Source organism: Amblyomma maculatum, chromosome 9 (assembly GCF_055883805.1).
Source record: "Amblyomma maculatum isolate TAMU_Amacu chromosome 9, ASM5588380v1, whole genome shotgun sequence".
Classification (NCBI taxonomy): domain Eukaryota; kingdom Metazoa; phylum Arthropoda; class Arachnida; order Ixodida; family Ixodidae; genus Amblyomma; species Amblyomma maculatum.
This window is the reverse complement of record NC_139352.1, coordinates 4,834,646-4,861,975: the sequence shown is the minus strand read 5'-3', so window position 1 is coordinate 4,861,975 and position 27,330 is coordinate 4,834,646. Positions and strand designations below refer to the sequence as shown.

The 27,330-nt window shown below is 45.3% G+C and overlaps 1 protein-coding gene across 3 annotated transcripts in view; it reads left to right on the top strand.

Annotated features, from left to right (window-relative positions):
- Positions 1-25,125, top strand: part of eya (eya transcriptional coactivator and phosphatase 2) — a 114,426-nt gene extending 89,301 nt beyond the window's left edge. For 2 of the 3 annotated variants that reach the window (XM_084577962.1, XM_084577964.1), the window contains exons 11-14: positions 6,298-6,356; positions 9,442-9,729; positions 14,953-15,175; positions 21,974-25,124. In XM_084577962.1, the coding sequence (XP_084434088.1) occupies positions 6,298-6,356; positions 9,442-9,729; positions 14,953-15,175; positions 21,974-22,054 (651 nt within the window). In that variant the 3' untranslated portion in view covers positions 22,055-25,124. Of the gene's footprint in view, positions 1-6,297; positions 6,357-9,441; positions 9,730-14,952; positions 15,176-21,973 lie in introns of all 3 variants that reach the window. The other variant, XM_084577963.1, reaches the window with a different exon arrangement.
- Positions 25,126-27,330: the final 2,205 nt, after the last annotated feature.

Here is a 27,330-nt window from a genome sequence, read left to right as displayed (position 1 = left end):
CTCGGGCTTCGCTTTTTGGAATGGGAGAGTGAGACAGGAATCCAGCCCCTTCGAAGAAATGTAATATATCCCCTTGAAATCAGAAATGCAAATGTTGATTAGTTCATTTTGGTTAATAAATGTTGTAATCATGAGGCTACGTGGCGCGACCGCTTTCTGTACAACCCACCAGCGCTGACGTATCTCTCATAGCTCTAAAAACACGAATCTGAAAATAAAACAAAAATATATCGCAATATCGCCTTGCAGCTCGAGAAGGAATCGAAAAAGTAGTAGTTATAGAGCTCGCATGTATAATTGTGATATATGCGCCTGCGCTAGTGCGCGCACGTGCGTGCAATATTTCTCATTATAATAAAAAAATAATATAGACAGCTCCAAAACACAGCGGCAGACCCTTCATGGCCTCTATCCTTCCATCTGCCAGGCCTCTAAGTTTCCACTGCGTAGCAGATACAAGGGGACAGATTGAATGCGACGTTGTCTGAATTGGTCCATGCTATTGACTGTCCGACCTCCTCTCTCATCTGGCTACCCTCCCACTCTTGCCAATGTATCCCAGTCCACATTTTGGACGCTGGAAGGTTCGTTACACGTCTGTCCCTCCCATCTAATGGAGACGCCCGAATCGGCAGCGCCTGCCATGTCACGTGGGCATGCGATGCGTCGCACAAACCGGCGACCAATCCGTTATAACCCATGCCACCTGCCAGCTACCACGTGCCAGATTCGTGTACGTGATTTTTCGCCCACGACGCCAACGCAAACCACGCCGGATTTACCGCACAGCGTTGTCGCGTTAACATCACTATCACGTCTCTTGAAGGTAGTGTAGTTATCAGCTAACAAGGCCGAGCACTGATTGGTCAGCAGGTTGTGTGATGTCACAAGAGCGCGTGTCATGGCCGAATATAGGCAAGAGGTACCAATTTCGGCCACACCTTTGAGATGGGAATTCTCCGGGACATCAGGATCCCCTCTTAGTCCACGGGGGAACGTTCGCACGGTTACGATAAAGCTGGCTCTTATACCGTTTAAGGCGGAAGCCTTTAATGCCTCATCGTTGTAAGCAAGAGTTGACGGAAATGTCACGCTTTTCAATTGGTCGAAATGGTCGTGACGTCACAGTGCGCGAATTTCAAATGGGGCCAATTGTACTTTGGCTAGTAATCATGCAACCAATTAAAGGGACGGTATAGTGATGCTCTAAGTAAGTGGTAATGAGTTTAGTTAATTAGCCTGCTAGATTACTTAACCAAATTAGATTAATTATTCATTAATTAGTTTCCTAAATTTGGACGTAGTCAAGCGAGGACGTACTTACAATTGAGTGAAGTGATAGCCAATTACACTAATTAGCAAACTAGACAATTAGCGTAAATTTGCGCTTGCTGAACAGGAACAAGGTTTACTGATAAGTATGCCTTGTATGGTAATTGATTGAAGTGCAATACACTAATGAGCTATTAGTGTGTTTGTGTCAATTAGGCAATTGGTTATATGCAATTAGTGAAAGTTTACACTTACAGAATTGGGACTTTATGTTGCCGGTAATTACGTCTTACTGTCGAATGGCACCCGTCTCTAATACGGCGTCCGCCTTGAAGCACTTTGGTGAGCCAAAGTGCCCCCTGCATTTTTTTTTAACTGTTTACCGATAGTTATTTTAAACCCTGTGAGAGATACGTCAGTGCAGTCTGTGAGAGGATTGTACAAGGCTGGCTTTATGTACGTGATAGAGCTCAGTGATGAAACTATTAATTAACTAAAATTAACTATTTGATTTCAAGGTCTGTCAACATAGAAGTTGAACTCAGCTTTTTAATTTTCTTTGTTGCCCACATACTTTGAGATATTTAACGTCAAAAATCGACATTCTCAGCTCGTAAAGTTGGCTTCCCCAAATGAACTTTTTTTGAAATAGCGTCTTTGTGCGTAGTGCTGTCGCGAAAACGACAGTGACTAGTTATAAAGCTTAAAACCTTCCGTATTTGCTGTATTAGAAATGCTATTGACGTCATTTTAAAATTCTGCATTGCGTGAAGCCAACTTTACGATCTAAAAGTTCGTAGTTTTGACATTAAATATTTTGAACTGCATTGCCGATTAAGAAAATTTTACAACTGAACCCAACGGTCTACAACGCCTTATTATAATGTTGGCCCCTGAAGTCAAAACTAAAAAGTTGATTATATTTGATCGTTTCGTCATTGAACTCTATCACGTATATAATGTTCGTCTTGCTGTACAACCCACCTCTACAGACTGCACTGTGGCTTTAAAATATATTTTTTTAAAGATTCCGTTCAACGTTTATCGCAGGTTTTAAGCTAACGATCTGCAGACAGCTAAAAAAAAAAGAAAAAAAAAACTAGGCATATACACCGATTGACATTGAACATAACGTGATAAATTAGGAATGTATGCTTCACAATATTTGTGACCTAACATAGGCACAAATTGAACACTTACTGATTATTGTGTAGCCAAGAGCATGTATGCGAAGCGGGTCCGCAAGGGAGCTATCAAAATCGTCGCGTCATACCCTTAAATGCGCACCTTAAGCGTGCCCCAAACCTTTTTCTTCACTGAGCATCCCATTATAAAATAAATATTCATGTTCACAGTGTGATATATGATGGTGATATGTTTCAAAAAGGGCTAGTTGGTTGTTCATAACTTTACAAAACAGACAAACGGGATCAGAAAATACACATGAGACACAAAACGCAGCGCTTTGTATAATTTGTGTACGTCTGCGTTGCATCAGCCGTGTCAGATGCACGCGTGCGAGAATCACTTTTTTGAGTGTTTCTTTAACTGCGATGGGGTATTATGCGATATCGTATTGGACCGTCAACCCGTCGTCGTGCCCAAGTTTTTCCATACGTCTGAAAAACGTCCCGGATCAAATACGCACGTGATTTAAAAACTGTGGTTCGACCGTGCTTCGTGCGTTCACGGTGGTGTCGCACCATGCCGCCTCTCCTTTAGCATCCCTGTAGTGGTCACACTATGTATAGGCGTTTAACACTTTGCCGAACGGTGTGCTGTTCTTTCGGCGACAAACAGGCTTTGTTGAAGGTGCCGTCGCCTCTGCTCTTAAGGCGAATCTTAAGCGTCTTTCTAACTTTAAGGAGCTCTTCAACATTTAATTAGAAAATAATTGAGAGTTCGGGAGTCAAACGCTTTTTCAAAGCCTATTATATTATATCGTATGAACAGTGGTGCAGACGAAAGTAAACACGACACATTTGCAACGCGACGAAGTTATTTCGTTTGAAGGAAGAGGAGGGTTTGGATATTTGCTTGTGCGGTTGTTGCCCGAACCAGTGACAAGTAATTTATACGAGAGGGAAATGATGCGTGGTCAGTTTGAAGCTTTACTCTATCTAGAATAGAAAAAATTCCGAGATCGCTGCAGGATCTGCACTGGAGAAATGCGCGAGCCTGAGCGTTGCTGCGTTGTCCTCAGATGTGTCAGCGGGATACCGCGAGTTATAGGTAGACCACCTAATCGTCTCTAATTAATTAGCTAATTAAACCACAAAACATATTTTGTTACTTGCCTACCTTTTCTTGACGCTCTATCCGATGGCACCATTCTTTTTTCGATATACCAACTCTTTTACAGCGCCGACAAAGTCATGCTCACGCGAAACCCGCTGCATAGCAATGCTTACGCGCTAAAATAACGGCTCCGTGCGTCAACCGAAAATCGGCGAAAAGAGGAGTGGAAAGTTAGGTCATGATGCATGCCAACTCCACGCTTTTCCACGCTTTTTTTGCAAAGTTCCGTAAAATGCGCCGGAAATTTGCGGGAAAATAATTCATTGGTTCATTTTCTGGCGACGCTTTAATTGACATTGAGAACTTTATGCTGAATTTTATCGAGAGGTTTTTCATGATAGGAGCAAAAAAAAAAAAAAAAACATTTCCAGCCGTTTTAGCGTGGTTAGGCTTAACGCGAAGTGTGCGCTAGCACCTCACGTTTTGCTTCGCTTTCTGTTCGAGGCTCAAAGTGATCATTGAGGCAAAGGTCGGCGACATCGTTAAATGGGGACTCAGTGGTAGGCCGGATGCGCACTACTAAATTTTGCGACTATGCTTAATGCGCCTGTAGAGGGCAATGCGATAGCGGTGTGTTGGATCCATTGGGCACTGATGGAAACCAATGAAGATTCGGTATGCAATGCACAGTGCGAGAGTGTTAAAACATTCAGGGTGGATGGATGGATGGAATAAACGTTTTTAGAAAAAAAAAAAGAAATGCCGGCTGATCGGCTGCGGCGACAACAGTGTTCTCGCGTAATGACCGAAGCAGATCTGTCCGAGCTGCCGCGGAATGAATTTATTTGATATATTCTCGAGGTGAGAGCCTTTACCTCCTCACCGACTGTCCTCCTCTCCACGAGCTGCGCAGGCGGCAGTACGTGCCCCCCCCCCTCCCCCCCCACACACGTAGCCCGGCATAAGGGTTCACTTGATGTCTAATGCTAGCACACAAAAAATAGTGAAGTCGAGATCGGATGGTCGTATCAGCGAAAAACAGTATACTAGGCGGCGCCCGCATATTTCGCAAGCATATTGTGATACAGTAAACGTTATAGGCAAACCCAATATCGTGAACCTAACCAGACGATGAGAGCTCGGATAGTTGACCTGCGCATTATGTGGCTTGATTTTGTTACCTTTATTTTATGAGTATTTCTTCTTCATGCAGCAGAGCGCACTTACCTACCTATATTTGCAACTGCAAACTACATCGTGTTCTTTGCTGCATGCAAAGCCCTAGCGACTCAGTGATCGAGTGGCGAAATTGGTACCAACCTTGCATCCAACGCCATTATGGGTCACATTTCTCGGCTCACTTTGCCGAAGCGTGTCGCTGTTAGGTCAAATCCGGCATTCTCGGCAGTCGGGGTGGGGTGCAGTAATTCGTACTGCTCGCTGCCGTGGAATCTCCTCTAAACCTCGGGTGCATGACCGTTCTATATCCCTGCGAGAGATAAGATTACGTAATGCCACCCCCGTTTCTGACGGGTGCAGAAGGGGGCGCTCTTACCTAACCATCAGGGGGATGGCGGCGTTGTTGGTGAGGGGGAGCGAGGAGGCTGCCCGACGCTACGCGACGCGCATTCCGGCGCGCATCAGTCAGCGGCAGCTACGCTCCTTGCAGCGCTTGGCCGACTGCGCCGCGCTGTAGGCAGCGTCTCTTCTTGCAGCACGGAAAATAATCAGTTTTGAAGGAGTTCGTGTAAAGAAAAAAAAACAAAGTTAGGGGCATAAAGTAAAGGGGAAGGAAAGAAAAAAAGGAAGGAAGGAAACCGCCCTTCCCTCTCCGCCCAGATGCAAATGGCACCGTGACGCGGAGACGCGGTGCAGCGTGACGAAGGACAGCGTTTCCACTTTCCGACGCAGCGTATGATTCAGCGTGGGACGATGGTTGCGGAGGCTGTGTACTCCTAACGGTACTGCCGCGCACTCCTTTCCAGTTTCCTCACGAAACGGTTGGAACAGGGTGGCGGCCAAAACGTAAGAAGGCAGGTCAAAGCGTGAGCACTGTTGGAATGGCACATAAATATGCAGGGAGCATGCAAATGTATGTGTGAAAGCCAACAATGAAATGAGTTGACATCGTATCTACGCTTGTGTTGCCCCCACAGAAGTTCAGTCTCTTCCGCGCTATACATCGGTCCCCCTAATGCTGGCGGCCGCTTGGAATTTTGCGTTGGGCAAGGGGAGATTATTCTTAAATGGCGTTGACATTAAATGGCCTGGGTATAACCTTTTCACGTGAGTGTGCTGAAGTTGCCCTCCCCCCCCCCCTCCTCTTAAAGAAAAGGATTAAACAACTTTGAGATAAAGACGAAAAGAGTCGTTTCTTAAAGTAAAAAAGAAAACTGTACGACGGAGATGTAAGAACACATCAGTGTCATAAATCCCTCCTCATCCAGACGAAAGCCATGGCATTCATGTCGTCCAGCATTACTTTATTACAAGGGCGCTTTAGATCTTCTCTTTCCTCTGTTACTGTGTGAAGCTCTGCTACTTTTTTCTTCTAGCAATAATAATTTGCACTCTCACTTGCGCCATACTCATAATTTCACTACAGTGCAAAGAAGCACGCATGTATGTGGGAAGAAGGTATGTGAACTCTCCCACTATAATAAAATTACTCCTAGCACAATTCGTGAAACGTTATGCGAAGGGAGGTACTGGTGATAGACCTATAACCTACCCTAACATACATTAGTCAACAGGGCATCGTAATTTTACTGTTTGCTTTCCTTGTAGGACTGTGACCAGGCGCATATCGACGATGTGGCTTCGGATGACAATGGACAAGACCTCAGGTAAAAAAATATTCACAATATATTCTGTCACTATCAAAAGTTTGTCGGCCGCAATGCTGACGTCAGCAGCAGTCGATCGCGAAACCATTCGGTAGGATGGTTGGAGTGCTCGCTACCGCTTCAGCCAGTAAGCGGGCACTGCGCACAGTACGCCGATAGTGCGATCGACACGAGAAGCACCTTTATACTGCCTTGTGTTCTTTTTTATGTCCTGTCCGTCTGACCACTATAGCCAGACCACACAGCATAACACCATATCGGTGCAGACTGCAGGAACTAACACAGCAGAACTTGTGATTATATTGCATTTTTATTTTGACAGTCTTCAGTAGTCGCAGGAGCGTCGCAGCGCCTCCACTGTTGTTAGGTCCTGTCATATGAATGGAATAGTGTCAAAATAGGAAAACTCGACATGCCATATCGGTTTAAGAATCACGCCGAAACACCTGGATACCACTTCTGAAAACACACACATACACACACAAAAGAATTCGTTCTTCATGGCACAAAGCGATCTTTATGATCCACTGCTAAGAAACGCGGAAATAAGGCACACTCCGAGTCCACGTTACGTTGCGCAATCTTACCTTGGTATTGGAGAAAATGATGGAGAGAAGTTTCAGAAGACAAATTTAGGCTGCTTCTAGTCTCGATTCTTGCCAGGAGGTCGCCAGGAAGCAGCTTGCGAAACTACAAGCTATCAAATCAAGGTTAAATATTTGTTTCGGGATTAAAAAAAAAAAAGCCAGACATTTATACGTAGCCAGCAGTGGATGCAGTGATGGCATGGAGGTAAAGCCTTAGCGTCGCGCGCAAGAGGTCCGCGCTTCGAATTTCTGTACCAAGAAATTTCTTACCGGACAGAAAAGAAAACACGCGTGTCGATGGAATTGCGTAACGAGGCCTGAAGCATGGCCGGAGTGATCAGAGCTGAGAACCCACCTCGACATCAAAATAGGATTTGGCCATTCTGGTGGAGAGCTCTGCCATAACCTCTTTTTGAATACACCTATTGCTCCGGCCCTTTGTCCCCAGCAACTGCGAGGCAACTGACCACGACGACGGCCAGTTCTGCGGTGCAGCGGAGGGTGCTATAGGAAGCTCTGGCTCCGCACAAGCGGCCATCACAAACTGAAGCTGTGAAGTTTAGCGTTAGAACCTGATTTGTAGTTAGGAGCGCTTAGCAGTGTTGTATGAGGAAGTAGAGGGAATTTGATGAATTTTGAGAGTGCTTAGTGCGTTTAGGACAGATCAGGCATATACATTGCTAAGGGAGGCTAATTGGTTAATTAACATGGTTAATTGGGGGCATATGGTGAGAGGTCTTTGCCCCGCCGAGGGTTTAGACAGGTGATGATGGTGATGCGTAGTACACGTGCTGGTATTACAGCGTCGACAGCTTGTCGTAATCCACGTAAAATTTCGCCATGGGCTGCTCAACCTATGCCTGGATGCCAGCACCACCACTCAGAAAAGACTTCAGTTTAGGTCAGTGGCATTTCACTTCACAGAGGTTGACCGGGTGAACATCTGCCGCGGGCGAAAAATTTCGAGACATAATCTGAGAGGCCTACTGATGCCCTGCAGTGCCGGATACAGTACTGATAGTGCAGCTTTTTCAATTCCGAGCCGAAATAGCAAGCTTTCGTCACTGGCTGGCCTGCACTTGGGCGATGGTTGTCACAGCACTCTTTACTGCGCCTGACCCTCCCGGTTGGTTGGCTTCGCAATCTTGTGGTCCGGAATACTCGAAATATAGCCACGCACTTCTTTGTACAGAAAACACATGATTTTGTGAAGTTCAAGTTTGGATTTTAGTACGGTAACACTGGTGTGATAGGAGTAATCTGAAAGAATGAAACGTGAAGCTCGATTTTGAGTAGATTTGTGCACTTTGTGCACTTTGTGCTTGCAGCGTTCTTATCGTGTTGTATGGCAAAGACACCGGAGAGAAGGACAACCAATCGAAAAGACCAAGTGTGTCTTCACGCGATCTCGTGTTACACACGGGATTTCGTTACGTCAGACAATCCGCCGACGAACGAGTGCCCGTTCATGTCACCTGTCAACCGCCACGCGTGGGAGTCATTCCCGCGATTTTTAGCTAGCAGCGCCGACAGTAGATTTTCTGGAAAACCAGGCCTTTAACGCTGCTGCCGCAATAAGATGACCCATTTCTATGGCCATGACAAGCCACAAGCGAACACCAATGACTGCGGAATTTCTGACATGGATCTTGGAGGCTAGGCCACAAAAGTACGGGAAAGTTTTCAATTTAGTTTCCGCTAAAATGAATGCATCTTTCTCTAGAAAGCAAACATGACAGAAAGAGCTGCAGTATCAAGTTTTACTGAAAGCAAGGATTGGGTGCAGTGTATGCGGTCCTCATTGCCCCTTTAAAGGCAAGACTCTCTTGTCTGAATCCACTTGGAAGGGAAAGAAAATCGTCTCATTTAGGAGTGCTGGCCAGAGATATAGTACGTAGTTCTAGGCTGGTACCTGGATGATCGAGGTAAACCGGTCTTCCAGCTGCGCCGACACCACCCATACTATTTAAAGCAGGTTAAGTGATCAAGGAATGGATATAGAGGGTCAGAACAGGATAGGCAGCTGCCTTTTTGGCTGTGGATGGAGCGTATTGGAACCTCCTTCCTCGACTGTTCCCCGTTCTGCACGATGGTACGTACTACCGGGGTCAAACGTCTGCGGACCACGCGCAGTGAAATTAAAGCGCATAACTTTCGTATCGGCCAGTAGTCTCGGGCCATACTTGTCGATGGGAAAGTTGGTCTTTAGTTCTTTTATGTGTGCAAAATGAATAAGACAATAATTTGTTTATATTAATTTTCTTTTGTCCCCGATAGTACCTCCCACAGTCCTGTGTCGATAAGGCAGAGCTCTGAGTCCTGTTTCCGTACGCTCTTTCACATGTCAGCAGAGCCCTACTGCCGTACCCTAATGTTAATAAAATGGGGCACTTATAGTCAAGGCAGATGGGTCCTTAAGGCAACGGAGTGGCCTTTGGCCTGAAGGGGACGTAGTCAGGCTGATAGTTTCAGGCCTCTTCCCGTGTCTCTCCACGCAGCAACTACAACTTCGCGGCGGACGGCTTCCAGGCGGGCAGCGCGGTGCCGGCGTCGGGCGGCGGCGGCCTCTGCCTGTCGTCGGGCGTCCGCGGCGGCGTGGACTGGATGCGCAAGTTGGCCTTCCGCTACCGGCGCATCAAGGACATCTACAACCAGTACCGCACCAACGTTGCTGGACTGCTGGGTCCCAAGCGGGATCAGTGGCTGCAGCTGCGCGGGGAGATCGAGGCTCACACCGACAGCTGGCTCACGCTCGCCATGAAATGCCTCTCCGTCATACACTCCAGGTACTAATGGCAGCGTCGTCCTCCCGATCCTGAGCACCGTGGTTAGAACCCGGGTGCCGGGCAATTATCTACCCGGATAAAAAAAAAAAAGAAATCCTCATGTTGATGGAGCTGCATAACCAGGCTTGGAGTGCGGCTTATCTCAGTTGCGAAGGGCCTGCAACTCATTCCCTCATCGGATTAGGATTTGGCCATACTATTGCTTTAATTATTGACAGCTTTCAATACGTATACTACACCGAATAACGCCCGGTTCTCAGTCCCCAGCAGCTGACGGGCAAGTGACCACGGCAACCTGTGAAGCAGCGGAGGCTGCTAATAATCCCTGGCCGCCATTGGAAACAGAAGCCGGTCACGTTTAGCATTAGAGCCTTTTCTAGTGAGGCTAGCCTGGCAGTCGATCAAGGTGGAGTTTAAATGGCTGCCTAATTTATACATGAGGTGTTCAGAGACAGGAGTGTATAGAGGGGGTGATAAGAGTCAATAGAGATTTTTTTAGTAATCTGCGGTTCGTTAAGGATCCTCTCTTGCTAAGTAACTTAGGAAATGAATTGGAAAACACGGTAGTCAAAGCAGAACCGTGTCTGCAAAGTATCGACTTCGAATTATTTATTATATCGAACTCTCATGATATCATTGAAAATTCCATGCGAAAATATAAGAGTGGTGTTCGCATTTGTCGAACTCCGTTAAGCGGACATTCGAGACATCGAACTGTGCGCCGTGCCCCTGCTAAGGGTGCTTCTCCTAACAGCTCGCTGATCACTTTTCACGCATAGTTCCGCTGCCATCGACACTTGCTGGTTCGCCAATTAATGCTGCAAAGCCGCAGGACGAGCTGAGCGTTGCTTCCGTTTAAAAGCGGCCTCCGTTTTGCAGTGCTTTTCGTTTTTAATCGCGGCATTGATACGATGCGGAAAATTTGACTTCTACTTCAGCGGTTGTCGTGCGGGGAAGCTAGCCTAGCTGACTTGCAACGGCTTTCGTTTGGCCCGCTTCTCTTTTGAAGGCGATGCGGAAATCAGCAATGTCCTAATTTAAATTTAGTTCTTATTGCGCTTACAGGCACCTGTACGAGAATTAAAACTCCACGATTTGTCCCAAACAAACATCTACTTCAGCTTTGATGCAAACGCCAACTCCAACGGCGCTTATGCCGCGAGAGGCGAGCAGCGCGAACTCCGACCCTCCAGTCTGTCGTTGCCGCATATTCGGCACGCGCTGGCGCCCATGGAAAGGCATTTGAAGGTGACGCTCGGTGCAAGAGTGCGCGCGCGTACGCGTCGTCGTAGGTCGCCGCGTCTCTACCGGGCAGTGTGCTGCATGCCGGTGGGCAGGAAGTCGCTGCAGGTAACATGACGCTAGCGTTGGTGCAGCGTATTCACGCTCCTGTGTTAAAGACAGGCCCATATGTTGGCATGTATTATATATCGAACTGTCTCGCTGCTCCCTTCGTGTTCGATATATCCAGGATCGGCTGTATGCAGAAAAGTAAAGTATTTTTCAACATCATCGGAAGAAGACATACGTTTAGGATATGTAGCAGAACATGCCTACTTAGTGCAGGTAGTGACCACCAGTCCGTAACACTATACTGAAGTAAATAGAATAAGATTGGAGTGGACCACATTTTGCAGGTACACTGGGATCAGGAATGGCACTTTCTCTTTATGCCTCAAAAGAAAGGCGTACAGTAGCCGAGGCAGGAACGTGGAGGCTATAAAAAAAAAAAAAGTTCAACTTAAACTGAGTACAAGGTTGGGAGCTACGGAAAAGTAAATGATAGGTGGGACAGCAAGCGTGCAGTGTTGATCAGAGAACAAACGCTAGTATGACATCCTGTAGTTGAAAAAAAAAAAAAAATAAATAGGAATTTCCAGGGCATGCAGTGCAGGAGGAGTTTAACTGATGTCTCTAAGGGTAACTGGATGGGTGGCAGAAAGCTAGGCGGGCGGGTGATATTAGGAAGTCTGTAGGGGGTCAAGCGGATTCAGCTGACACAGGACCAGGTTGACTGGAGGGATATGGAAGGACATCTTATATCACAATGGACGTATTCAGGTTTTTCGATGACAATGATTGCAGGAGTACCCCTTTCCTGTTTCTTCAAATGTATAAATGGGTAAATGGCACATACCCACTGCGGGGCATATTAGCCAAGAGGCATGCGACGCTGGCAGATGTTCAAAATGACTCTCTGTCAGACTGGTTGATCTTCTTCCCCTTCCAGACATTAATTACCATATTATGGAAGGTAAATTTCAGAATTTTCACATTATTGCCTCGAACATGCCTGGGATTCAGAGAATTCCCGCCTTCACTTATATATAATTAGGTTATTTCTTCAGTTTCTTCACATAACTATATCGATCCTCAAAACTGCATTGAAGAACTTATATGTGCTCTCTTTGGCTGAAAGTGGACGTAAGAAGTCGTTATGTAAAAGAAAAATTCAGCAGAGACGATTAAGACTGCCTACATGTAAGAAGTGGACAAAGAGTGGAAGCTGTGACAGATTTTCTCTTCTTGGGCTCCATGATTACACCGGAAGGAGACTGCAGCCATGAAATTAGGAGACGCCTGCTTCTGGGAAAGAGAGCCATGGCTAGCCTTGACCGCCTAGTAAAGAGCAGAGACATAAGACTGCCAACCAAGATCCGTATAACTCGTGCTATGGTCTTTCCAGTTGTGATGTATGGATGCGAGAGTTGGACTGTGAAGAAGGCTGCCCGCCGAAGAATTGACGCGTTTTAATTGTGGTGCTGGCGGAGACTCTTGAGAGTTCCGTGGACTGCCAGAAGATCAAATCAGTCAATATTGTCAACCATAAACCCTGACGCTCATTGGAGGGTCAAATTCTAAAGTTAAAGCTCAGCTACTTTGGTCATCTGATGAGAAGAGAGGAGTCAGTGGAGAAAGATTTGATGTTTGGAAAGGTTGAGGGTCATCGGAGAAGGGGTAGGCAGCAAACGCGGTGGTTAGATGACATCCTCGAGGTGCTGCAGATGAAGTTATGTGATGTTAGAAAGGTAGTGAGAGACCGGAAAGCGTGGCGTGATATGGTTCATAGGGTCACGAATAGTCGGACACGACTGAACTGAACTGACTAGTAAGAAGACAAAAGCTTTCTTGCGCGATGCGCTGCTGCGACTGCCGCTCCCTTCGCACTTCCTTCTGTGGCGCGCGCCACCACGTGACAGGCAGCGCGATGCCCACTGTACTCTCCCTGCTTCTCTGATGGTGCACTCCCCACTAAGTTTCCCCCTCAGACGGCGCCTTCTCCAATCTTCCTCTTGTAATTCCAGTTGCGCTAGGTCAAGTGGTGTATTGATGTGATTAAGGCATACAGTGGCAGGTGCTTATGTCGCTGGTTCGACTCCCTGTTGCGAACTAGCCTCCAACTTGACTAGCGAATGCACGCTAAGTGTGAAGCTGCTAGGGAAATGAAATGGTACCCGGGACACTGAACGATAACGGTTGCGTCACAATGTTTATACGAAGGAAGAAATCTGGCACCACATGGAGGTCCATTAGGGATGCCGACGCCGCCGTTTGTCGACAACACCGCCAAACAGACCTACAGCTACAACAACAAAGCCAAACAGGCTGGTAAATGTATCTAAGGCTTTGGCTTTAAGAATCTGCAAACTTAGCACCCATGCTTGAAAAAGACGCCAATGAAAACAAACAAGCATACGCTGGAGCCCTATCATGAAACGCGACGTGTACATTAAACAAAATTGTGGGGGTATGGCTTGAACCTAGTGATAGAGCGAAAACTATGTGTTGCAGCGAATTTTTTTGCGGACACCTGGATTTAATGTGCCGCCGTCACAACGGTCGAACGAACCTTCTGCCCTAGCAGCTCGCTGTTCTCGTTCGCTTTTACCGACTACCGAGTTATCTGTCTTCTTCTTCTACTTCTTTTACTTCTTCTTTTCTTTCTTTCTTCTTCTTTTTCTTCGTCTACTTTTTATTCTTCTTCTTTTCTCCTACTGCATGTCCAGCTCTCGCTCTATACTACATGATAGTTGCTCTTGAAAACCTAGCGCAATGTAGCTTTCACTACAAAAATTCTGCGCTCATTTCATGTACGTTGCGTGATATGTTCCTAAGCATGATTTTTCAGGTGCCAGAACATTTTGGAGGACAATTCGCATCGCGTACGATTGATTTGATAGGGCTGTAAAATGTAGATTTGTTTATAGGAAAGGAAAGGCCCATTATCTGTCACACTTATCGGTGGACATCTGAATCGCGCCTCAAATCGTGTCTGAAAGAGTCTCAAACCGTGGGCGAAGGAATTACCTCAGGTTTGTGTGCCGCACACTTACTCCACACTTGCCTTCCATGGTTCGGGGATGATACAAGTTGTTTTAATGATGCGAAATTTTCTTTTTATGATTTTCTACCGACTGTGGCTGAGAGAGGACGCAGCATTTGTAAGAAATGAAGGAAGGGACAGGGTTCTATGCTTCAGCGACCACTTCATATGATTATTTGTGGCAATTCATGCCCTGTAGCGCGTCTCGGTCATACTGCACTGGTAGCCACAATAGTATGAGTTGAGGTAGTAATGTTGCTATAAGGAATGACTTATGAGTATCACAGAGTTATCAGGGAAGCACTCCAACCTTAAAAGCAAGTGCTACCAAAGAGAAGGCAAAGATAGACACTGAGGAAAAATGGGAAGGAAATACAATATACGTGCAAGGAAAAAAAAAGAGAAAGCAAGAAGTGCACCACTTATTACTAGCTGTAAGGCTAGTTGTTTAATGCAATTCGAACGGCGGTAAGGACGCGATCACAGGAAATACAAGGAGGACAAAAAGGGCGGCTTTATTGCATTTCCTTTCATAGTGTCCTTTGAGTCGTTAAAATTTGAAGTACGCAAAACACAGTCTATGCACACCTGACCATCTAATGAAAGGGAACTGAACAAAATGGCAGTATCAGCTAGATGTATATTTAAACGCCGCCACCGTTACTTTACACCATTCCGTGTCTTCAGCTGCTTCTCGGGCCTGCTCTATCTTACCAAATGAGGTCATATCATCCTCATTTGCACCCGAAGAAGCAGTGTGATCGTCAAAGGGCTCCTTTCTATTGCGGATACTTCAAATCGCATGCCTGAAGTGAGGTGTTCAGGAAGAGCTCGATTTTTGCAGACAGGACAGAGCATGTTTTAAACGCTTGCACACTGGTGGCGTCGACCACACGCAGGTCTACGTGCGCCAACGTGCTGGTGACGACGACGCAGCTGGTTCCTGCTTTGGCCAAGGTGCTCCTCTACGGTCTGGGCGGCGTGTTTCCCATTGAGAGCGTGTACAGCGCCACCAAGATCGGGAAGGAGTCTTGCTTCGAGCGCATCGTATCCCGCTTCGGCAAGAAGTGCACATACGTGGTCGTCGGCGATGGCAAGGACGAAGAGGCGGCCGCTAAGCAGGTGGGTCGCGCGTGGGCAGAGGTTGGCACCACTGCGGGACCTCTCTCAGTTAGTAAAAAAAAGCCTTAATGCCTCGGCGCTGTCAGCAGGAGCTGTCTGCAGAAGCTGTCACGCTTTCGAGGGAGATAGTTAAAAATAAATAAATAAACCTTGTCTCCACAGGGACAGCGAAGCGCTCAAAATCACAAAGGACGAGGAGGGGACAGGACATTTGCGCACTTTCAACAAATGTTTTTTGCGGTTGCGGAGCATATATATATACACTTCTGAATCACAAAAAGAAAGAAGGAAAAACATTACACGTGCCGCCTAAGCTAAGAAATCCAGCTCAGTTTTTGATAGAGCCACCGACGGTTTGCTGACGCAATCATCCCCTGATCGTGCTATCTGCGATGCTTCCACAATCTCCCTAGTTAGGCTGGTACGGTGGCGATACAAAGCAGTAGTTTTGTCGAACAAAGGCTGGCAAGGTGTCTCGCTGTCACACTTTTTGCAATGCGCAGCTAACTGTCCGTCTATGGTAATATTGCCGATCTTTTTAGAGTGCTCTCGCTGCCGAACGTTCAGACATCTTCCAGTTTGGCCGATGTAGTGTCTACCACACGAAAGCGGGATCTTGTACACAACATCCTTCTGGCAAGATACCAAGGGATCCCTATGTTTGATATTGCATGCTGGTTTTTGCGTACGTGTGGGACAACTTAACCTACAAAGGCTCAACAGCTTCTTTGGTGCCGAAAACAAAACTTTTACTCCGGATCGCTGCCCAACTTTCTTCAGATTGTACGAGAAACCATGCACGTAGGGAATGACAGCTACCTTCTCTTTATCATGTCTTTCTTTTCTATTTTCTGCTGTCTGCTCGTTACTCTGGCTCGCCTCTGATTTCCGTTTGCGATTCAGGGTCTCCGCTACAGAAACTATCACGTGCCTGGGGTAACCTGCCGCCTCCAATCGAGCCACCTGTGAGCTAAGACTCTCATCAACGGTGTGTTGGCATGACTTTCTAATAGCACTCGACAAGAAGGACAGCACGATATTCCTCTTGACCAGCTTATAATGCGACGAACTATACGGTAGGGGAGGCTTGTTGGCCCTTGGCTCATACACCCAACACGCGTGATCTTTAAAATTCAATCGCAAGTCCAAAAACCTGATGCTGTTCTGCTTAGGCGGCACGTGTAGATGTTTTTCCTTCTTTCTTTTTGCGATTCTGAAGTGTATATATATATATGCTCCGCAACCGCAATAAACATTTGTTGAAAGTGCGCTATTGTCCTGTCCCCTCCTCGTCCTTTGTGATTTTGAGCGCTTCGCTGTGTCGACGATGAACCAACACGCCCAAACATTTTCCCTTCCTCCACAGGGAATCGGGCTTCCATCCCCTGGATCCCCAATCGAGCGCTCTGCCAACTGCGCCACGGCCCGGATCGTGAAACGTTCATCATAATTCCCTTTGTCTACCGTGAGGATAGCGGGATTCTGCGAGTGACATACTGCGCCTTTAATTTCGTGTAAACGAATTGTAGAACGCCGGCGAATTTGATGCCTTCAATGAATGCCGATTGCGTTCGACAAGATGCGCGCCATGTACTGTCTCTGCATGTTGATTAGGTTTGATAGTACTGCCAGTTATACCCTTCTATCCTATCTGCTTGGTTCGAGGCTTTGGTGCTTTGGCGTTTCTTAAATTGATCCTTCGTCTCCTTCGATAGCTTGCCGGTCTACCTATCCTACCACCTACTGCTACTGGGCACTCAGTAATGACATCTCTGAAATTATCGTTCATTGCTTCTACACTAAGGTGGTTGACCTCGGCTAAAGCTGAATATCTGTAGATCTGGGGAAAAGCTGAAGATTCTGCATTCTGGTACTTTCCTTCTCATCGCTAATTAATTGATAGGTTTCTTTACTAGTTTCATCAGTTAGCTCTGCAAGTCTGGACGAATTCGAGACCGTACCATTGAAAGGCCACTGGGCTACACCTTTCTGATAATGCCAACATCCTGCATGATGCCAAGCTTGGAGTGCAATATGAATGAATGAATGTTTATTCCGCTTTTGTCGTAAAAAAAGCGCGGGGGACGAAAAAAAAAGCAGTTCGCAATGACCGCTTGACGGGCTTCGCCACCCGTAAAGTCGACGATGAACAGCAGGGGCAGTTTGTGCGATATAAATTGAACAATTCACGCGTTACAAAATGAGACAGTGCTTTCAAACAGAAAAAAAAAAAATACAATGACAAGGAAAAAGTAAAAATATGAATTGTCGATAGACGCATTCCTTATCAATACAACCTACTCAGTCAACATTTCCAGGAGGAAAGAAAAAGTCATTTTGTTCATGTTGCTGTAAAGAAAAGTGTTCAAACACATTGGCAGTATATATTTCAACATAGAAAAACCATAGTTTGTTCTACATCTGGGTACCTAACATTTCAGGGTTTCTTGTAGCATAGGGCGTGTTGGTGTGGCACCAGCTGTACAATGCGGGACAAAAATGGGTCATTTCGTGCTGTATGCTTTTTATAAAAACAAGCAAACCTGTACTCGAACAGCTTAAGTACTGAAATTATTTTGTATTTCATCCGTATGGGACGGGTTGGGGCGTCATAGGAGGAATTTGTTATAACGCGTAGCATTTTCTTCTGCAGAACAAAAAGCTTTTGCAAATTGGACATAGTGGTATTTCCCCACACCAAATAGCAGTATCCTAAGTAGGAGAAAAAGAATGCGTAGTAGAGGTCAAGTTTCGTTTTCGTTGGTAGAATATATTTATTACGAGAGATAATACTTATGAATTTAGAAAGCTTAGTACAGATCTTGTTTATCTGAGTATCCCATGACATTGTGGGTGTAAAATTTATGCCAAGCGATGTGAATGATTGGACATATTCGACTCTTGAGCCGCCGAAAAATATAGGTGTCGCATTCCCTACTAGCTTGCCTTTAGCATGAAATATTATTGCCTTTGTTTTTTCTTTGTTTACCGTCAAAGAATTTAAGCATGACCATTCCTTCAAAGAAGCGAGTACCTTGTTCGCAGAGTCCGTTAGTTGATTAATATCAGTAGAGGAGCAGAATAAGCTGGTGTCGTCAGCGTAAATAATAAATTTTATCTCGTTTCTTATATTAACAATATCATTAATATATACGTTAAAGAGTATAGGACCCAGAAGACTGCCCTGTGGCACGCCATTCGAAATTTGTAGCACATCGGAACGACAATTATTGATAACAACATATTGGGATCGCGAACACATATATGACTTGAGAAGGTTGAGGGCATGGCCACGTATACCACAATGTTCGAGTTTAGTAAAGAGGGTATTATGATTTAGTGTATCAAACGCCTTACTGAAATCTACAAAAATTCCAAGAGTAAGCTTCTGGGATTCTATGTTGCCTAATATATAATATATATTCTTTTTGGTCAAGTAATGCATGCTCCGTGGACCTATGTTTGGTAAACCCATATTGGCAGTCATTTATAATAGAGTGTTTTAGAAGGAAATTATGCGCTCGAGAATGAATTATGCGTTCTAGTTCCTTGGAGAAGAAAGGTAAGACAGATATTGGCCTGTAATTACTCAAACTATTTCTGTCACACTTTTTGAAGATTACTGCCACCCTAGCAAGTTTCATATCAGCAGAAAAAATTGCTGTAATTAGCGCAGTGTTATATATGTGCGTTAAACATGGAACTATTAAAGGCAAGACATATTTCATTGGGCGACTTTGGAGATGGCAAGAGTCCAAGCTTGTCGTATTTTTGAGGCTTTTTAAAATACAGTACACCTCATTTTCATCTGTCGGCTCAAAAAAGAGAGATTGCAAAACTCTATCGCCCAGAAATTTAGAGAAGTCAGGGCAGTGAGATCGACTCCCGACTGCAGTAAAAAATTCGTTAAAAGCATTGGCCAAAGGACGCCCATTTAGGTCAATACCATCTACTGTTAAGCTTTTTATGCTATTGGGATGAGTGATTCTATTTAAAAGTTGATTAAGGCGCCTCCATGTTTCTTTAGGATTATTAGATAGTTCCTTATCAAAGAGGTTATTGCGGTAAGTCGTCCTAGCTGTCCTGATCTCTTTGTTCAAAAAGTTCCGAAATGCTTTAAAGCGGGTTAGTAGTGCTGTATCCTTCGTGCTAATAAATTTAGCGAAGATTCTGTGCTTCTTCTTTACAAGTCGCAGAAGTCGTGGGGACATCCACGGCTTGCGAGCGTTTTTCGGCACTTTTGCTTCAATAGTAGGAAAACAATCATGATAGATTGATAAAAATATCCGCAAGAAAGCTCTATAGGCAACATCCGAGCCAGTGCTTAGAAAAAAACAGGTTCCAAGTTTGTTTGCTCTATACGGCACCTAAATGTTTCAAGGTTTTTCTGTGAAATAAGCTGCCGACAGGGATTAAAGCTATGTGTTAAGCGGGATTTTGTATCAATGCGTAGGCAAATAGGTAGATGGTCTCCGATGTCTACTGCGAAACGCCCGGCGGTAAGAGGCTCATTATAATTCGTGATAAAAAGGTCGATAACGTTAGAAGACGTAGCCGTTATGCGCGTTGTCCTATTTATGACGTTCTGGAAGCAAGCAGCCTGAAGCATATCGTGAGTTCTTGTTGCGCAGAACTGTTGGCACCCATGTCTATATTAAAATCACCTCCTATACAAGATAAGAAATTATCTGACAAGAAATTGATTTCTTTTTCAAAAACCGGAAGGAACTCGTTTATACTGCTTTGCGGTGGGCGGTAAACAACAGTAAAGGATTGACGGCTAGAATGAACCGTAAGCATCTCAATGTCGCTCAGACAGTGTTCTGATAAGATCTGGCACGAGTAGCTTTCTTTGATTAGAAGGGCAACGACCCCACCACGTTTCGAGCTTCGATTAAGAGCGAAAGTCTGGTAGCCCGGAATTCGAATATTGTCACTGTCAAAGCGATACCATGTTTCGGACATCATGATTACGTCAAAGGTGCATTTAAGACTCGACAAAAAAGTTGTCAGTTGATCCGTTTTATTTAAAGCGCACTGCATGCTTAAGTGTAGCATATGTAAATATTTACCGCGCTCTTTGTTTCTTAGGAAAAGGTTGAACTCACAGGGTGTAAAAAGTGCTGTCTCTTCCATATTAGTCTAAGGATCGGGATCAGATGTGTCTGTTGAGCATAGGCACTTACTATGCCATTTTTGACAGATCATCCTGCAGATACAGACGAACGGAATTGGATTAATCACTTTTGCGTGCGTAAATAGCCCCATTTTTCGTCCACACGTATTTCCACTCAAGTTCCTTTTTCTTTGCTACTGCAGCTCCAAGAAGTTTTTTGTTGTAGCCGCATCTTTTTTGATTTCTACAGCACACCATCACGCTTGACTTTGGACTTGAATCGAACAGCAATGTTAGATTTTCAGGAGTTTCGAGTAGGAACTCGGTGGCAAGCCTCAACATATACGTCTGTAATCGGCTCTTTAACTGCATCACCAAGTTTTGACAAAATCTCTCTGACATTTTCATCCTCATGTTCTGGGACACCTTGAATTTCGAGGTTGTGGTTTCGGGAATATTGTTCACATTGAACAAGTCGTAACTCAAGTTCTCGAGACTTTCTTTCTAACGAAGCGCATCGGGAGTTAAGCTCTTGATTTTCGATCGTTAGCTTCGAGTTTTTTTCTATTTCCTGCTGCAACTTTTTTCTCCAATTCAGCAATGTCCTTCTAAGCGTACTCAATGCTGCTAGTTAGTTCTATCTGCTCCTTTTTCACCTCGCGTACTTTGTTCCGCAGGCCACGTTCTGCAGATTCAACTAATGTTTTCACTTCTTTCTGAAATTCCTCTCTAAGCTTCGCGAGCTCGTTACGGATTGCAATATCTTTAGCCATTCTAGCAAATACAAAAATATTAGCACACTTGCACTTGGCAGCAGCGATGACAAAGGAAAGATTCAGAAAACTTTACGAGCACCAACACTAACCTGCAGAACGAAGCAGGGGAGCGCGTTAGGCGTGTCTCGCAAGCTGTCGTCCGATGGAAAAGTCCGATTTCGGACTTTTCCATGTCCACTTTTGGTTTTTGTTTGCTGAAGAAGGCATTCATGATTTGATAAATATTTTGTTCTGCGAACTCAATTGATGACTCCTCTCTGGTATTTCTATCGCCAATGCCATGTTCACTCCCTTGCTGGTATCCAGTTTGCTTCTTGCCCGTGTTAGCACTAAAGTTGCCCATCTTTGCACTATACTGCATTTTTACTTTAGCCATTGCCGATTCTAGGTCTTCATGTCTAGATGTAGATGCATAGGCTTATGCAACCTTCGGTCTGAACCGTTTATTAAGCTTAATTACGATACCTGCCACCCTCGCATTAATGCTGCAGAAAAGCTCTATGTTTCCATCTATATTCTTATTGACAAGAAACCCTATCCCAAGTCCTCGTCTGTCCGCCTTACCTCGATAGAATGGTACATACCTGCCCTGTAGTACAATATGTGTTTTATCTGCCCTCGTAACCTCATTAAGCCTTCGATATCCCATTCAGTGCCAGCTAGTTCCAGGAACAGCACTTCTAGAAAGCGTCACTATATAGGCTGCTATCATTAAGCATTACCAGGTTAAGTTTCCAGTGAGCCATCAGATCTTGAGACACTCTATTACCACTTAACAACACTGGCGACAGACCACTTTGAAACGAAGGCATTTAATGCGTAGTCACGTCACGAGGGACGTGATGCTTTTTTTTTTCCCCATCCTAATGCTGACCATTACTCCTCTCCCCCTTCTCTGCTTAACAGATGGGCTTTCCCTTCTGGCGCGTGAGCAGCCACTCGGACCTGGCGGCGCTTCACCACGCTCTCGACCTGGGCCACCTGTGAACCATGCAGGGGTCCGTCCCAGACACCAAGAACAGAGAAAGAGGGAATCACCGCCACCACTGAGAAAACCATCACATTCCGAAACAGGACGCCCCCCGTCTAAGGATAAACAAAAACAACGCGTTCAGACTTCACCTACACGACGGACTGCCAGGCGTCCCGTGCCCACAGTGACCGTCGACTCCACCGCACACTCCTTACACGTGTGTCAAAGGAGTTCGCCGGAGTCGTGAACTGTGCTGTTGTAGTAGTAGTTCGGTTGGCCGCCAGTTTTGAAGAAAGGAACACTGCAGGCAGGCAAATGCCAAGTACCCGTGTGTGATTTTTAGTCTGCATGAGCTGTTCATTTCATATTTTTGTTTCATTTTTTACGCAATCGTCCCCAACGTTGTAATGCTAGAGTGGTGATAATGAAGTATGTGTGGAGAAGATATGGTGCATATATAGAGAGAGTTAGGGGCGAAAATTGCCGATTTGGTGGGACCTAATCACCCCTGACACTAGTGGTAACCCGCGCGGAAAGAAGTTTCGAATGCGGATTGGTGTGTACAGTAGACACGTGCCAAAGAGATATCCGCTGCTTGGTCACTGCGGCTCGCCGAGGGGCGTGTTGATCGTAATGATATTTTTCACTCCCGTGGTTGCCTGGAAACTCTGGAAAGCTTGCCCAGTTACTATTTCTGGATCTGCTGGGAAGCCTGGCACGGGGATGTTAACATCAAGAACGATGCTTTATGCTTGTTACCGATGACGTGAGAAATGCTAAAAAGCGTAAACGAGAACATGAAAGCAGAAAGAATTGTTTGGTTCGGCTTAACTAAAAAAAGGAGGCTTCTGTTGACTTGCGATATGCTATCACAGCTAGACTGTTTTTAGTATTTGGAAGGTAACCGTGCCCTGATTTACATGCCAATGAAAACGTACAGCTTTCGTCAAAAGTAAAAGCCTAAGGCGTTTGCTTATATGGCGTACTCCAAAAGGAGAGAATAATTCTTTCTTTCCTTGGATAAAGTTAGGCTTCCATCGATGCTGCACACCTAAGAAGCAACCTCTCTTTTATTTAAACTTGGCATGCGCTGTGTGTATCATCTGGCTGCTGTCTCACTTGCTCATGATTTTGTGCCAGTGTTGCTCAGTCCGACCTAAATTAGCCAAACAAAATACCTCAAGTGAACTGTATTTTCTACGCCACAGTGTAATAGCGGAGGCAGGGTAATGGGACCCGAGGTAACAGAACTTGTGCAGATCGCGACCATTGTGGAGCAGAACGTATGATGGCCTTGGATACCGTTGGCGTCTGTATTCTTGGAAGCATGATAGAACCTGAGGAAACGACACTACCTGTTGGACAGAACCCACGAAAACAGCTTGGGACATGTTGGGACTAATGATAGCAACCTAACATGTTGGTGAAAGAGAACAGGACAGGAGACAATGACATAATTCCTGCTCTTCGTCGCTCTTTTTCTTTTATTTATGTCATCGTCTGTTGTCGCGCTCCTTATTTTGCCAACTGTAATGCAGTGTACTTACTATGTCAACAGTAAGCTTTAATGAAGCTGATCCGTATGAGTGCATGCCCGAATAAAGAGCAGCCTCCAAATTCGTTCTCCAGATCTTCCTGCTGGTCTGCGATTAGAGCTGCCAAGGCCACGGCCTCAACAGTATTTAGAAAGACCGTATTGTTATTGCTGCTTTTTCGCTTAATCATAATCACCTTCTGCTTGGAGGCATCTGAAAGTTTTTTTTCCACTTTTGTTTAGCGTTCTCTGTTCGTGCTTTCCTAAAATCAGTAGAGAGGTTGTGTCGACTACGAAGCCTTAATTGGGCTAAGTAATTAAATGTCAACCACTCTCGGCTTGAAGCTGTAAATTTAATACGCGCGTTTGCAACGAAGTGGCAACGATTAATCGCTGTGCCATTGTATAGTTGTATAGTATACCAAAGGCAGCTGTTCCTATTCTAACGCCTGCACTTCTCATATTTCGTTCCTCTGGTGATATTTTAGGCATGCGGTCTGTTCAGTACATAATGGCAAGCTAATTGGTTTTGTATACTCGTGACCACAGTGCTTTAGCCTACGCTCGAGAAAAGAAAAAGACGCAAACAGTTCCTTCGTGTGTGCATTTTTCCTTTCTAGCACGTATGCTACAGTATTGTGGTACACAGCCTGCCTTCTATTGAGGAAAGTGGCACTTTTAAAAGTGCAAAGTCGCGTGAATTTCATTGTTCAGGGGCGTTAAATGTGCACCAAGAGGGGGGGGGGGGGGGGGCTCAAACAATAAATATATATTTTAAAGTTGTGGGCATGTGCATCGCCTTGCATCATGATCATGAAGTTATTTGCTTCACGGGGCGGTACAGTGCGCACTAAGCAAGTAAGAACTTAGGATTACCAGTCTAGGCCGGCAAACCCCTTCTACACAAACAGGAACAAGTTTAGGCTAAGCTCTGGGTGAATTGTTCCTTAAAGGCGGTAGAAAGTACTCTTCTGCCCTTCAAAGTATGAAGCATTGCATTATTAAAATCGAAGCCGCCAGTATGCTACATGTGTGAGCCTAGAATGCAGTTGCTTTTGACCTCATTGCGAACATCGAGCGTGACATTGGTATCTTCTTTGAGATGTTGCTCACAATACGCGGTTTCCTTAATTGTTGGGAAAAAGAATTTTGGTCGCATGGCTTGGAAGCAATGGAAGTGCATCTATGCTTCGAAACACTTTTTTTTTTTTTTTTGTCGCTCCAACGGCCTACATTCGACAGAAGGTGCTGAGCCGGTTTTGCTGTCGCGGTTTGTGAGATGCTCTGGAGTACTGTGCTGGGTTATTTTACTTCGTGCGAGTGTGGCCACCCTAGGAAGCACTTGCTCGTGAAGAGAGATGGAAGCCAAAGAAGCGGTCGCGATTCAGGGGCATATAGATGAAGTGACCATAGCTTTCTTGTGCTGCTGGCCTGGTAACCAAGAACCAATAAAACAGATGACTCATTGTAGTCTGTCATATTTGTTTTAGAGCAGAAGTGCTGCTTCTCCCATGCCGATTCTCGAGGTTATCTGGCACCGAACATTCGACCTTGAACTCACGTGCTCTGCAGCAAACATCGTGGTTCCAACTGCAACACTCGCTGAACATTGTCATCGTCATGAAGTTTCATCTGCGCCGCACTTTCATTTAACCTAACCTAGGTAAAGACGGCGACCGCAGCAGTGCCAGACAGGCTGCCGAGACCATCGAACAACGAGAAACCAGACTGCCGAGCAGCTTAACAAGTGCGGAAGCGAGCTAAGATCTAAAAGGTAGCAGCGACTGCGGCCGATGGCTTACGCTCGCGAAACTTGCTCCAAGGATAGTTGAACCTCTACAGTTTTTCGTTTTCTATGACGGGAACCACAGAAATGTCAAGTTATACGATAATTCTGCAGTGTGAGACAATGTCATTCTTTAGCAACGTTTCAGCAGCACGGATTGTAGTACTTTAACATAGTAGCTAACATAGTAGCGCTCTTTTGTTATTATGAATTACAGTCGAACCCCAATATATCGAATTATTGCTGATATTGAGCTCTCAGAATAAAACCCGACTGAAAAGTATAGCAGTATATATCGAATTATTGCTGATATTGAGCTCTCAGAATAAAACCCGACTGAAAAGTATAGCAGTGGTCCTTATAGTTATTTTTCAAGGTGCGAAGGCGTGGGCATGAATGGATGGCCGGGCTTCCCTATGCGGCAGGTATTTCTTGCTGTTTTCTTCTTCTGCCTTCGCTCGTACAGAGTGGTGTTGGTGACCACCGCTGTGTCCGTGGCTCAGCGACACATTGCGGTACGGAGATGAGAACTTCCCTTCTCAGACTGTACACATTTATTTACACTTTTTTACAACTTATTTACATCAACGTCGTCAGGTGCGGCATCAAAACATAGAGGGCTAACTGCAAATGGGTGAACGATTGGAGGTCAGAGGCTAGCAGAATCAGGCCCTGTCTGTAAGCAAAGTTACGAGGCATTAGTTCCCACTGGAGAATATCGCTACATGGCCACATATTATTCGCAACAACGCAGCAAACAAGTCTTGTCGACGTTGGCGACCTATAATGTAAACTTGGGCGTCCACTCAGTCGATCAAAATGCCCGAAAGGATACACAGCGGCCCAATTATGGCGCACGAGGAAGTGAAAAAGGTGTGTAATTAATTCGTAATAACCTCAGCGATTACACATAAGTTGTGCTGGTAGCCTATTACATGTTTAATCGCCCCAAGGTCGTCTAACACAGACTGTCCATCTACGGAGTAGCACAAGGCTGTGTGCGTGTGGCCGCGATTGCAGAGTTTGGTCTCGAACAGAAAATTTTCATCGACGACAACGACAAGTGCTGATGAAAACAGAAGCTCAATATAAGGTGCGTGCTTCCAGCACAAATAAGCAGTCTTGTCGGTAAAGAAAATCGTGTGCGCGCGTCTGGAGGACGAAAATCTTATAGAAGACAAGAAGACCGTTAAAAAAAAAAAAGCAACAACAAGGAATTAAGGATTGTGAACGTCGGGAGTTTTTCTGTGCAGGACGACCACAGTGAGCAGCTTTTGTCAGTGATAGTGATAATGATAGTGAATTAAAAAAAAAGGACATGACAGGATGAGGCGCACCTTCGGTATTTTCGACAGTAAATTCGGATGGCGTGACTAGACAATAACAGGGCAATGAAATGCACCACATATCATCAGCCCAACAAAGTCCACCGCAGGACAGACGTCTCTCCCATATCCGCCCAATTAGATCTAGTTTGAACCAGCCGTGTCCATCTTACTCCCGCGAATTACCTAATCCTATCCTCTCGTTCTTGTCCTTGTCTGTCGTGTGTTGCGCTACAATGTTGGTTATATATTTCAGAACCAACAAGCCAAAGTTTCCATCTTATAGCAAGTGATTGTTCACAGCTTTCATTTTAGGAACCATTCGATAATGCGAACCTCGCATATTTCGAACCTTTTTTTGCGGTTTTGTGAAATTTAAATGACAAAGCGTTTATTGTACTAGGTTTGAGACCTATACCGCTACACTTTGATTGGTTGCATAATTTTTAGGCAGTTGGCGTGCAATGTATAATGAGGGGCAGTGGCGCAGCCAGGTAAATTTTTCTAGATGTGTTTTAGGCCGCCGGTAAAAAATAAGTAAAAAGAGCTTTCGGCCAAGCTACCAACATCGTATTCATTGTGCTGCTTTGAAAAAGCCGAGGGATTAGTTGTTAAAATACTAGTGCACACAGGGCTCCGAGGACT